This window comes from Drosophila eugracilis, unplaced genomic scaffold, assembly GCF_018153835.1.
Source record: "Drosophila eugracilis isolate 14026-0451.02 unplaced genomic scaffold, ASM1815383v1 contig_2154, whole genome shotgun sequence".
NCBI classification, from domain to species: domain Eukaryota; kingdom Metazoa; phylum Arthropoda; class Insecta; order Diptera; family Drosophilidae; genus Drosophila; species Drosophila eugracilis.
The window spans coordinates 11,994,516-12,008,111 of record NW_024573038.1 but is presented as its reverse complement, the minus strand read 5'-3'; the positions used below and the strand labels follow the sequence as shown (position 1 = coordinate 12,008,111).

General features: G+C 35.4%; 1 protein-coding gene across 3 annotated transcripts; it reads left to right on the top strand.

Annotated features, from left to right (window-relative positions):
* Nucleotides 1-2,499: 2,499 nt before the first annotated feature.
* Nucleotides 2,500-13,108, top strand: LOC108105994 (protein phosphatase 1 regulatory subunit 3C-B). 3 transcript variants are annotated; one of them, XM_017212829.2, is made up of 6 exons: nucleotides 2,500-2,971; nucleotides 3,387-3,555; nucleotides 6,025-6,396; nucleotides 10,959-11,165; nucleotides 11,233-11,545; nucleotides 11,614-13,108. In XM_017212829.2, exons 2-6 carry the CDS (start codon nucleotides 3,464-3,466, stop codon nucleotides 11,788-11,790), a joined length of 1,161 nt encoding a protein of 386 aa, XP_017068318.1. In that variant the 5' UTR covers nucleotides 2,500-2,971; nucleotides 3,387-3,463; the 3' UTR covers nucleotides 11,791-13,108. The 3 variants fall into 3 exon arrangements, with proteins under 3 accessions (XP_017068318.1, XP_017068317.1, XP_017068319.1); XM_017212828.2 differs by having other exon boundaries at nucleotides 10,956-11,165; XM_017212830.2 differs by lacking the exon at nucleotides 3,387-3,555 and having other exon boundaries at nucleotides 10,956-11,165.
* The last annotated feature ends 488 nt before the right edge of the window (nucleotides 13,109-13,596 follow it).

Genomic DNA, 13,596 nt, shown 5'->3' with positions numbered 1-13,596 from the left:
AATACACCTCTGAAAAAAGATACATTTTTAGCAAAATTTCTATAAATTACTGCAGTCCTCTTTCAATATAAAACAGATCAAAATCAGAATCAAGGAAGATAAAAGCTCTTTAGACGGTAATTGGAATAATATTATTAAATAATATTTAAGATCTAGTTTATTTGACTTGATAAAGTTAATATTTCCCCTCCAATTCCCTGAGTTAAACTAACATCAAAATGTTGCAATGAAGGTAATATGAAATTCAAATAAATTTCATGATCTCTTACTTTATCCTCTCAATTCACTCTACGCCCCTGTGCAATCTCATCTGGTCTACGACGATGAAATGACCGGCTACTGCAACGAGCCACTTCAAGTAACCACTTCTTTATGCACGCAGGGATCTCTCGAAACCGGCTTTCAACTAGGCAAGCGCAACTTAGCCGGCCGGCTCTGCCCTCTGCCCACCCTCTCCAAAACCCCTTCATCCACCCAAAACCCACTGTTTTTTCCCAAGAGATTCAATGGGATGCTGCGTTGGCAGTCGAAGAAGAAATGAAGAAAGTGCGCATTCAAAGTACTTTTTTTTTGTTTAAACGTCGTTGAGACTCTCGAAAGACAAAAAGCGTGAACCCTTCACAGAGTTGCATTATCATTGGGTTTCCAAGATGTGATTCGAAATCACGCATTACGAAAGCATTTCTCTGATTGAAAATCAAAAGAAAAAAAACCATGCAACTAAACCGCCATGAGTGAACGTTACCCAAACACGCACACCAATAGCCGAAGCATAGATAAAACTCAATCTTTATGGCGAAGGCGCCCCAGCAAACCAGCCACAAATTCGAGTTCCGAAAAACGAGACTGAGACTGCATTTCTGTGTGTGTGTGTGTGTGTGTGTAGAGTGTAGAGTTGGTTGCATTCAGTGGTTTCCGCTTGCCTGGGACACTTTTTTTTTTTTTTGATGTGGGTACGACATTATCATGTGGGTCGAAAATGGCCTGAGAGTTAGATTAAAATAGAAAAGGCGACGAGGAAAATCAATTCAAATGGTTCATTAGTTGGGTCTTTCAGATTTTAGCCTTTTATACAGGTATTAGGTGGGGAATTTGAATTTGAATAATGATTTTGATTAGGATTTTCAACTCCAACCACAAATGACTGGTATAAAACGTAAAAAAATGTGTATAAATTCGTTAATAAAGATCGAAAGATACTTTTACTTTATAAAATAATAGTAAAATTAGTTATAAAGGCCAAAAACATAAAAGTGTTAATATTTTTTATTAGTTTTATAATTTCTTTCTCACGACTTTGACCCCTATATCGGGTTTTCCTTAGTATATTTACCCCATTTTCTTAATTTAATCAATCGAAGCCATTCACTACCTGCCTGTTCAATAAGTTTTTCCAGAACACAAAAGATGAAAAGAGTCTCTTACACAAGGGCTAATTGATTTACGGATGTCAAGGGAGTACCCATACATAAAAGAAAAGCGTGGGCAGAAAACATAAACCGAAACCCACTCAAAAACGAGAAGAGTGAGGCCCTATTTTTACGAGTGCGGAAAGAGATCTTAAGTATCAGAGTTTTTGTTTCATCTTTCAATGGATAAAAGACAGAAATAGTAAAAATTTAAAGTAAAAATAAGAATTCTTATTATAAATTATTATAAAAATAAACCCAAATTTGTCAAAAACACACTAATAATCAACCAGGTGTTACTATTTTGTCCCACCGTTTATATCAAAACTCCCATAAACTGCTGGAATGCATTTAATTTGTATGTGCTTTAAAGTGTTAACTGGTCAGATCAGCGACTATAGTACAGCGACTACGATAAGATAAATGTCCAAAACAGCTGACACGGAATAAGTGTTTGCCAAATCCCTTGAAATTCACTCGACCGCCACGAGGCACAGTTGGGTATTTCGACTATAAGATGGGCGGGATGCTAGGCTAGTGTCCCGTGCAAGTGATCATGTCTCGAGGGGCTGACACCAGTTTTGACTTTTGTCACCGCCACCGGCGCCTAAACTAATCAAAGCAACTAAGACATACGCTAAAACAAAACTACAACTACAATCACAGTGGAATATCAAAATGCAATCAAAATATGCAAGCCACGTAGATCAGGCGAGAGGGAGTGAGACGGAGAGACACTGAGAGTGAGCGGGGCTATTCTAGAAAGAGAAACAAGAATGGTATAGGAAAGCAAGACAACGAATAGTAAATGCTCTTTTTGGTATGGAATATCCTTCAAATACATATTTTTTGTCATTAGTAATACTGAAAAATAAGAGGAAATTAAAGTCAATTATATAAAAAAAATAATTGAAAACAAGAAGGCCGTTATTTTCTTTATTTACGTTCTAAATTATCTCCCTCTCTCCTTCTCGCTGAGTTACAAACACTCTACCAGAACCGTAATACTCTCTCAAACGGTATAGAGGCACCCACTCTCTCGCTCTCTTTGCCGATCGCCGGGAAGTCTTAACGGCAAGTTGCAGCAACAAACATTTTCATTCGCTTTCGCAGCGTCGAAGTGTACGGTTCATAGGAGGAACGGAACGGAACGGAGTGGAACGGACCGAAACGGTGAACGCGACGGAAACTAGTTGTTGCTGTTTTTTTTCTCCGTGTTCTTTTTAAAAATAAAATAACACAAAAAAAAATTAAGTAACACTTAAGCAAAGTCCGCGTGAAAATCAATTGAAAATCGTTCGTCGTTTTGTGCGTGTGACCACCATCAAAAGTGCCACCGATCGGAGGATTTTAATAAATTCAATTAAGATCGTTTTCATTGTCTGACGCACACGCGTGATGTACAAATGAAAAAGTAAAAAGAAAAATATAAGAAGAAAAAGAAATCACAGTAAAAAAAAGTAAAGAAAAGTGATTGACTGCACAAGAAAAAGAAAAGTTCCTTACCTCCTAGCCAGAAGTTAAAAGTGAAGCGGAAAGCAGAGAGGAGATAACAGCTAACGGTTAGTTGGGAAGCTTTAAAACGAAAAATAAACAAAGTTTATAGCTGTGCTTTGTAACATATACATACAAATATCAGCAGGGGGTTTCTGCCTGATGATATTTTTATTATCAAACATCATCTTTTTCGATTTCATTTTAACATGAATTTGGCCTAAACTAATCAAATTTTGAATAACTATGAATATGTAGATCGTTTTATGAACATTATATATACACGCTCTGTATACATCATTAAAACCGATTCCACCTGAGATAAGCAATCAATACGAAATTACATAAATATATATATAAATATATTTTGCGATCATGCATTTACATTCCAATTAAGTGTACATTTATTGCCGCTTTGCTGCGCTTCAAATAAAAAAACAAACAAAAACAAATCATTTAATTTTCTAATACTCTTTTCCACAGGGGCTTCCACTGAAAAAGTTCCTTGTTTTGTTAAGAGAGATCATTGTAATCAGCGCAGATCGAAGCCAATATATAAAATGATTTCACACAGTCCGCCCATATTCAGTCACAGTCCACCCGTTAGTTTTCTGGCGGACTTCATGAGCGGACATCAGCGTCAAACGTTAAAGTAAGTTTACAAAGCGGACAATATAGACATCATAAATAAATATTGCTAGCAATTGGTCAAATTTAATAGTAAATTAATTGATTAAAGTGAACTCACGAGTTTTGGCTGGCAATCAACTAAAATTAAATTAACTAAAGAAAGAGTTTTTTTTGTTTTTCAAAGCAATTTCAGTTTGTCAAGTCTTAAAGCCAACTTTCTTTTTGCATTTTTCTTATCATTTGATAAGACACCAAAAGCAATTTCTGAGACATCTTTTAAGAATGCCAACAGCTGGTGTACGTGTTAATGAAAGAAACGAAAAAAATGTCGATAAAAATGTCAGATTAACTGATTAAAAAAAAAAACAAGAAAAAACAATGAGCTTAAACATTTCCTTTGTTATATAATAAACATGCGATATTAAGTGAATTTAAATGAGAGATATAATTAAAACATAATATTAAGAAACATATACAAAAATGTTTAGAGAAAATTCTTTTTTTTTTGTAAATATTTAAAAAACAGCTCTGAATATTAAGAACAGAATATAAACTTCAAAATACCCAAACATAACCCACATTAGCTTTATAAACAGATCAGAAAAACACAATTCCCTTTAATGAATGTAAAAACTTGAATGTTTACAAAACGTGGAAATGAAAAATCGATCTCCAATATTGATTTTGTTTAAAAACACCTGTTCCAACTGTCATCTGGAAACATTTTAGCACCTGATCAAAGGCGGTTGAAAATTTATAAACCTAAGAACATTATTCAAGAGCACAATGAATGCAGGTACTAAAAATATTCGCACGACTAAGGCTCGCCTTTTGGGTTGACAACAGATTGGCAAAAATATTAAAATGAAAGCACTCAAGATCAAGGCAAGAAGACTGCCGACTGCTGAACCAAAACAAACATTTCACTGAGGTGATCTTTTGTTGGTAGAGTCCGAGAGTCGCGAGAGATTTTGTAGGAGAATTTATGCACGAATGTTGAGTGGAGATGAGAAATCATCATCTGCTTGGCGACAAATTTGCGCGTGGCGCTTCGACACAACATTGCCTTTCTCAGGGGCACACACGACGGGCCACCCGAAAAAAAATGATGACAAATTGGTAAAGGGAAGAAGGTTATATAACTACATATATAGAGACGACAGCAATTGATTCAATAAAATCAATTTACCATACTTCATCAGCTGCACGCGCTGCATTTTCTTTCAAATTTTTAGTGTGAATTTTATTTTCGGCAATGATAAATCTACAAAAACAAAAATTTCATTTAATTTATGTCAGAATATATATGAGTTTGGGCTAAAAATAAACATATATAGGTAGTATATGGCTGAGCAAAACAAACAGGCCAAAGAAGTGGTTAAAATAAAAACCAAATAATAATCAGTTAAGATTAAAGAAGTCTAAAAGTAGGTACCTGTAACAGCGACTCTATAAAAGAAAACCCTGCTGGGAGACCCTATCTCAGCATTTCTTATCAAGTAACACGTGAGTGGCATGCCCAGCACTTCAGCTAACTAAAGTAACTCAACTCATCAATCACTTGAAATTTCATATTGTGATTTTACAACAGTTAAAAGCCTAAAATCACCCACGTAACTCATTGAAAAAGGTTGCCAACTCAAGCACTAAATATGCTGATATAGTGGCCAGACGGCGGCGGCTATTAACCGGAAAACGTTTGTGATAGCAGACCTGGCCAGACGGAAAAGTTCCCATAGCCAGGCCCACGCCAAAAAAGCCATATCAGCATGCTAACAACATATGCTCAGCATGCGAAAAGTCCATGCGATCGAAACCTTATCAACTTTTAGTTTTATAAATGTCTAGCCGAAAAATATTCTGATAACTATTAATGAGAGATGCTAAGTGAGCCAAATGAGTAAGACAATGCCATGCGATGACTCACTGAAGATGACCAAACAAATATGCTTTAAATTAATATTAGAAGTAAAAACCCCAACCCCAAGGGGGGAGGTCGTGCGCAACTCCTGTTATCAGCAATGTTTCTTTATAGACAATATATAGACATATCAGTGGAAGTACAAGTGCAAATACATGAAGTACATATATATAGGCCTCTGAGGACAATGAAGGCAAACATTGAGGCAGTAAAAAGTAAAACGAATCCATCTTATCAGCCCTGATAAAAGCCAGCTTGATGCGTAGATGTCCGAAATAAAAGACTGATCCAAGGATTTTCTTTTCTTTTCATTTCTTTTTCAAGAGCAAAAAAAAAAACAAAACAAAAAACTGAAAAACAATTGAAAGATAGCTACCATCTGCTGATGTTTTAAATATAGAAATTATATTTTTTGCAAAATGGTGTGAGGGAAATTTATTTTTTTAACTGAATGTGAAGTGCAAACTGAAAAGTTGATGGTTGTTTTAAAAGAAATTCTTTAAATAAATATATTTTTCTTCAATTTAAATACCAAAAACTAATTGCAATTTTCTCTCTCTGTACTTTCAGTTACAATGACGAGCCCAACAGAGCTTCTCGCTACTGTCGGCCCCAAGTGATAACTTTGGCCTCCAAAGCCATGGTCAACAACGCCTCAGCGGCGGTCCAGGGCCAAGGGCCCAGTCAACAGAAGGCTGGTGCCACACCCTTAGGTGTGGGCAGTCGATCCGGTAGGAGTTACCTGGAGCGTATGGCCTCAGCTCCCTTGCTCAACAATCAACCCAAATCCTGTCTTAGCCGCAAATCCTGCCTGCACAAAACCCAAAATACTACGGCCAGTTCCACAGATCTCTCGCCAACGACAACAGATAGTGATGTCACGGACAGTGCCAGCCATAGCTGTATGTGCAGCAAGGACAGCGACACCAACTGCGAACTGAGGTGAGTCCGTGTGTGTGTTGGTTCGATAAGATTACATAATGGAAAGGTAACTTGATATGGCGACGACGAACCGATCAAGAAGGCTGTAAATGCCGAAGGGTTCAGTCAGTACTTTGACGTCAGGCCTTCGAAGATACCTGGCGCCGCACTTACTAAACCGCCAACTGAACTAGTTGAGGCTTTTGTGCGGGGCCAGAGTCTAGGTATTTGTGGTTAGAACTGGGTGTATCAACGGATAAGTGAGTCATTCATTGGTAAAATATCAAAAGTGGGGGGGAAATCATGAGCAAAAACCAGAGAAAGCGTGGTAATACAAGAAGCTAAAGATGGTTTTCATTTTGGTAACTTGGTAGTTTGTGGTTTAAAAAGAAATCGAAAGATTATCTTAGAGGGTTAACATATCAATGATCATTCTAACTTAATTAGCGTTAGAGATGATTTTCAATAGGAAAAAAAGGAACTTTAACTGATTTTGTTTCCTAATATCAAAACTTTAGCATTCCACTACAGCCTTTAAAATACCATATCCGGTCAGAAAATGTCTAAACAAAGATTAATCGTCCAAAAGACATTTACGATAGTTTAAATAAAAAAGAACAAGAAAATCTGTTGGCAGTCGAAAAACTTTCCCACAGACGTCATAGACCGAGCACATGTCATTTGTTAAATAAGCAGAGAAAGCAAATTGCATATGACCCGCCAGTCTTAAATAAATGCAAAATGATCACAAAAATATACTCGAAATTATACTTACGCTGTAGGAGTATATATATATATATATATATATATTTAAGATCATGCAATTTCACAAAAACAAAATATAAATTATCTAAATGAGTGTGGAAATCTGCCGAAATAAAAACACGCCACTGCATCGAGAATGGCTATATCTAGTATATCTGAGATAAAAAAACGGCACATATTAAGACTCAAATCGGAATAGGCGGTTATATAGTATAGACCTCATGGGTGAGGCGCCTCTCTATCTGATATATAGAGAGAAAACATTATCGATACCTATAGAGGCCAAGCAAATATTTGGGTTGTCGATAGATATCTTATAGATATTTTTGCTTTCAGCAAGCCCTAGAAAAGATTTCCTTCTTTGCACTTGAATCTGACATTTTGAGAAATGCCTAAAAATATATATATATATAAATATATATATACTTGCTATATAGTACATGCCATGAGATAGAGAAAATAATTTATACGAACATTTGCGTCAAAGGCGGGCACTATTTCTATTTGGGCAATGTCTAGACATGGCAGATCGCGGGCTTAAAGCGCTTGCCAGCTCTACGAATCTCAAATGATGAATGCAATTACCCGTAATATTATCAATGTAAACCAGACTACTGTTGTAGGACTTTGTGTACATTTTGTGGTTGCGTATTTTGTATGACTTGTTTTTATCAGTTACGAAATACAGTGAGAGAAATACAAGCTATGTTTGTTGCTTTACAAGAGTAAGAAAGAGTAAAAAGTTCCTCTTTATAAATATTTTTACAATCCAAAGTTCCCCCACATCAGCTGTCAAACTAATCAAATTTCGAGGTCTTTTTCCATAAACAACTCAATTTAAACCAAGACTCTTTTTAAGTAAAAATCTAAAAATAAATAAAAATGCATCTTCTTAACCCAAGACCCAAATTGATGCATGAAAACCACATCCATCACTTTCCGAAACTTTAGACCTTCTGCCCCACCTTCCTTCAATCACACTTTTGACAGGCCCATGAAAAAGCTTTCCTCTTTCTTAATTAGCCTCCCCCAAAAATCATCAGCCACGAAAACGACACAGACGACGGGTCACGTCAAGGCCGAAGAATTATTAGACCAGAAGCGTGATCACTTTCAACAGAAAGGCGTCATTTTTTGATTAAATAAACACAACATTTTTTTTTCGGGTGTATAGTAACTAAAAATATTTCAACATTACAAGCCTCGAATGCACACACAGACGGTAAGGTTATATATAGAGAGTTGGGGAGATGGGGAGGGAGATATGTCTGATGTTCATGCAAAGATCACGTGAATCGATCAGAAATGTGAGGCTGTGCGGCAGGCAGATGTGTGTGATGTAAAAATGTTGGCGCATCATCAGCCGAAAAATGTGAAAAGAATTTTGTAAAATTTACAAAAAATTTATTTTCCCTTTTATTTGATATAAATTTTATTATGGCTTAGAAGCCTAAGAAAGTAATTAAGAAAAACGACGAAACGACAAAAGTTTTCCCACTAAAAACTATTTTCAGTCTCCAACGATTTGGACTTTGGCTGTGCGTAAGGGAAATTTCCGAAATATCTAAACGAGATGGCATAACTTAAAATTCTGTTAGTGAAAATGAAAGAGAAAATCTCGGAAAATTTGGCAACATAAAAGACGGAAATACCTTGATTAATTTACAGAAAAAAAAAAAGTAAACCAGTAGTAAGGTCAACTAGAATGACCATCAAATCAGACAGTTGTAAAAATTTAAAACAGAATACTAATTTTTTAGACAGGTTATTGACTTAAGGAAATTGGGTGGTAGTCAGTAGCAAGGTCTGCTCAGACTGAAAAATCAAGGAAATTAAAAAGTATTTTTAGACATCATTTTCATTTACATTGAAAGGCTTACCTTTTTTTTTTTGTAAATTTTAAAAAGCCCTTTTACTGCTTACTTAAAACCTGTTTCTCCTGCCACCAATATCAACGATCTTAATGCGGCTTGCATATTGAGGAGTTTTAACAAATTTATCGACTTGTTATAAACCGGACGCTCAAAAAAATAAATAAATGCGATCCGTAATGCATACGGAATTGTGGCTGTTAAGCAAATGCAGTTTGATAGTCAAAACTTGTTTCCCTTCGACAGGAAAAATGTAAGTCAAATGTGAGGGAAAATATATGGAAATGTAAATGATTTTTTTTTTGTATTTTGGGCCTGTGACACGTTTCAGGAAAGCTTTTGGGTTTGGTTGAGAAAATAAAACAAGTCTCCCGGTTACTGGTTGGTCTGTTGTTTGTTGGGCGTTGAGGCCCACATTATACCAGATAAGCGATCGAAAAGAAACCTGTTGAAGAAAATGCAGCCATAGCCAGGCGCACGATGATCATGCCCTCGATGCGTGATCGTCGATAGTCGCCTCGATCTCCGATCCGAATCGAACTGAGTTGGGTGATGGTGCGATCTCCGGCATTATAGCCGGCATTTAATAAACACACACAGAGAGAGAATGAGAGTACCGGGGCCAGTCAGGGGCCATTTCAATTCTTGGCTATTTGTACTTACCATATATATTTAGTACTCGATGCGTTCCCGCTGACTCTCCTTCAATTTGCCGACCAAATAAATTCAGCTCAGTGTGTGGGGTCTGGTCCGGGTCCTAACTGACGGAAATTTTTTGTTAGTTGATTTATTTTGGTCTAGGCAACAGCCAAAAGCCATTAAAAAAGCGAGCCCCCCTTACCGAGCTGATTAGCCAAATTAGTCACAATATCTTATCGATTTTATGGTCTGCTTTCTAAAGAGAACTTTTTTTTTAGATAGATTGGAGGGATGTAGAGTGATATAAAGGAGAAAAGGGGGAAAAGTTATTAAAGAAAGTGTCAAGATAATAAAGAATGTTAAAAGATAAAGTTTAGGTGGTAATATTTAGAAGTTATGAAGTGATAACTAATATTGGGGTAAAGGAAACCCCATCTGGAAAGTTTTTAAATATTTTTTCCCACTTAGTAATCCTTAACTTCCACATTTTTGGATTAAAAACTTGATGTCAATTTATTTTATCATATTTTTACCCAACAAAAAATCCTATATAAGTTCAAAAATTCCAGAGATTTTCCGTATTTCATTTTCCAAAAAATATCTGAAATTTTCGTTGACTATTTCTTCCTACATTTTGAATCACGAGTTATCCTATATATCAGATATATCTTAGCGGGGTGTGTTTTTATTTACATTTAAGCCAAAGACTCGTGGGAAGAGTCGCCCAATAAAAGAAGAAAGAAAAGCAAAAAAGAAAGGAAAAGCAAAAAGTAGGCGTGTTTTACATATAGATTAAGGCAAAATCTTTGGCAAAGCCGTACGTGACTGCTAAAAATAAAACCAAAAAAAAAAATATACAATACACATTACACTTTTTATGACGCAGGGAATTTTTCGGGAACCGCAAATGCTTTTGGAGGAAAATGAGCAAAACCTAGCAAAAGAAAAGTTAGTTCTTACCAAGTTACGGGTTGTTAGAAAATGTCAAATAATTGGCAGTATGATCTTCCTATCTGGCAGGAGACTTAAAAAAAAAATGCATTTGGCAAAGACGCAGTTAGCTAAACTAAAAGTCAAAACAAGCCAATAAAATGAAACTGTTCAGCATAAAAATAGAAATCTGCTGAAAGCAAAGATGCCGAGTCAATGACCATTAGAATAAAAAAATACATATTTCCAAATTTGGTAGACAGGGGGGGGGTCAAGTCAAACTGATAAAGCTCGGGTCAAATCTACATTTAATATATTTCAATAATTTATAATTTGATTATAATATATAATTGTTTTTTTTACTTACTTTTTTAGCAGCCGTGGCCCCAAAAAGCATGTGATCTTTGCCGATGATGAGGGTCTATCGCTAACCGAGGTTCGTGTGATGTCCGAACCCTCGAATGTGCCGCCCTATTGGAGCATGAAGTTCTTGGAGCAGATAACACAGGGCCTGGTCAGTCCACATCCACCAGATCAATGGACCGTGGACTTCAAACAGCCAGCTTCAGATTATCTAACATTTAGGTGGGCTATAAAAACTATTTTTTAAACTTATAAAATTTTTCTAAGATTTTACCTTTACCGTTTACAGACAAAAGATAGATCGGGACTTTGTTTCCCTTGAGAATGTGATCGTTAAGGATGAGGAATCGATTGTGGTGGGCACCATTAAGGTGAAGAACATTGACTTCCAGAAGGAGATCATTGTGCGTGTGACCTGGGATGATTGGAAGAGCCAGCAGGATATCTTCTGTACATTTGCCCGGGCCTATGGACCGACTACATGTGCCCACGTAGTCTTCGATACATTCTCCTTCAAAATCACCTTGCCACCATCCTCTAAGCGCCTGGAATTCTGCATCTGCTACCGCACCAACGATACAGAATATTGGGATAATAATGATGTGAGTTTTTTTTTGATTTTAATTTTTACTAAGAAAGATTTTATAAAGAAATTTGTTTTCTATTACAGGGTAAAAACTATACCATTAGCAAGCGTTCGCCCTTTTATTACAACGCCTTGTCGCCCTATGATAAGGGTCAGAATCGCAACTCTAGCCAGCAAATAAGGTCCACCCTGACCGATGCCTTGGCCAAGGTGCACGACCAAAATGGGTGGCATCAGGAGCCACATACGCCATATTGGTGAAATTGCCTGGTAAAGGGATTGGATTTTCCCTAAGCCAAGCAATGGAATATAATTTTCTCATTTAGGCCACATGAACAGAAAGAAACAGATTTGGAACAGATTTAAAAAAACAGATTTTAAAAAACAGTTTTAGTGACAGCGAAAGCGAAAGCGAAAGAGAGAGAGTCCAAAAGATTTTACCACTAACAAAACTTTTTGACCTAAGCTTATTACCTGGTACAAATATCCCAATTTGAAAAGTGCCATTGACTTGAGGGATTACCCAAGTTTAGAAGGGCTTATTAACTACTTTAACTAGGCAAAAGCCCGAAAATTGTATGTTTTGTCTTTTACTCAACTTGATGGAATTTCTAAATGTATAACTTTCTAAAATGTTTTAATGTTCGATTGTAAAGAATTTTTGGAAAAAGAATGCTAGATTTTATATGTTTTACCTGTGTATGCCTGTGTGATTGTCTACATTTATATAACTGATATTAGGTTTATGTGAAGAACTAAAAACGAAAAGAAAAGAAAGAAAAACTATAAAAAAGAGGAGATGAATTTTAAGGCGTGAACCATCCAAGCAAACCATTGTTTCGAAATTTTCTGCAAAAGCAAAATAAAGAGAAAAACAAAACATAAAACCCATAAAACAAATATGAAAACTGAAACCAGAAAAACAAACAACAAAAAATTGTAGTTCCTAAGTTTATTGTTTTTTTTTTATTATTTTTCATTATTTTTTTAACTCTCTTTTTCATTTCATTCAAACAATTTTATCTTTTTTTTTGGTTATTTGAAACGCTAAGACTGAAATGGCTTGTTATGGAGAAGAAAACACGTCCTGCAATATATATTATATAATAAAATAAAATAAAATAAAAATAAAACAACAAAAATTCGCATCATCACATTTACAGACAACAAAAATTTTGTGTTCTCATTGTTATTGTGTGTGATCCAGATCCCCGACTATATACTATATATATATATATATTATACACCTAACTAGTTTCTAAGTGATTTGTAAATACAGAAGCAAATGCAAACAATATACCAGAAAATTGCCTGTTAAATACATTTATACAAATATGAATTTAGTTATATAACGATGCCTAGTTTGTAGTCCTTAGAGGTTATTTAGTTAGTAAGTTGCCCCCTCCTACACCTCCCACAACTGACCTAACGTGAATGAATCAACTATATATGTGCCTATATATATAAAGCGTACTCTATAATTATTTAGTTTCTAACGAACTTATGACACAACGAGCCACTATATTGTCTTATTCAGCTCAATGCTCATAAACAAAATAAATATTTTTGAAAAAAAAAACCAACTTTTGAGTTATTAATTGAAGTTGAAGCTTGGAGATCTGGCTTGAAGTTGATAAAATAAATATTTGTTTAATTCGAGTAAGTAAAACTGAGAACTATTCAGATGTGTATAAAGCAATAGGGACCTTTACCCTAATAAATAGTCATACTGGAAGGTTTACAAAATTACTTACTATTACTTGGCTATATGGAAAATATTCTACGTTTTAGTTTTAATAATGGGTAGTCGTACCTCCCACCTTCCTTCTCAACTAATGACTAAGTTGTAAACTAACAATATAGACAGGAAAACTTGTCTTATAAATCTACTTGAGTTTTTTTGTAGTGTCACAAAGGTTTAACATTACTTAGTTTAAAGGCTAGCTAAACTATCTCAAATCAACCTTCTCCTCAATATAAATTTAAATTGGAAAAACATTAAAGGTTAAATCTTTAAAATTTAATTACATTCACAAATCGTATAAAAAAGATTTAGGAACTAAAGTA

Bases quoted from the DNA above. Each gene is read 5' to 3' on its own strand.
- LOC108105994 (XM_017212828.2), top strand. From the start codon at position 3,464: ATGATTTCACACAGTCCGCCCATATTCAGTCACAGTCCACCCGTTAGT. The intron at 6,397-10,955 runs GTGAGTCCGTGT...TTACTTTTTTAG, and splicing joins GACACCAACTGCGAACTGAG to CAGCCGTGGCCCCAAAAAGC. The intron at 11,546-11,613 runs GTGAGTTTTTTT...TTTCTATTACAG, and splicing joins AATATTGGGATAATAATGAT to GGTAAAAACTATACCATTAG.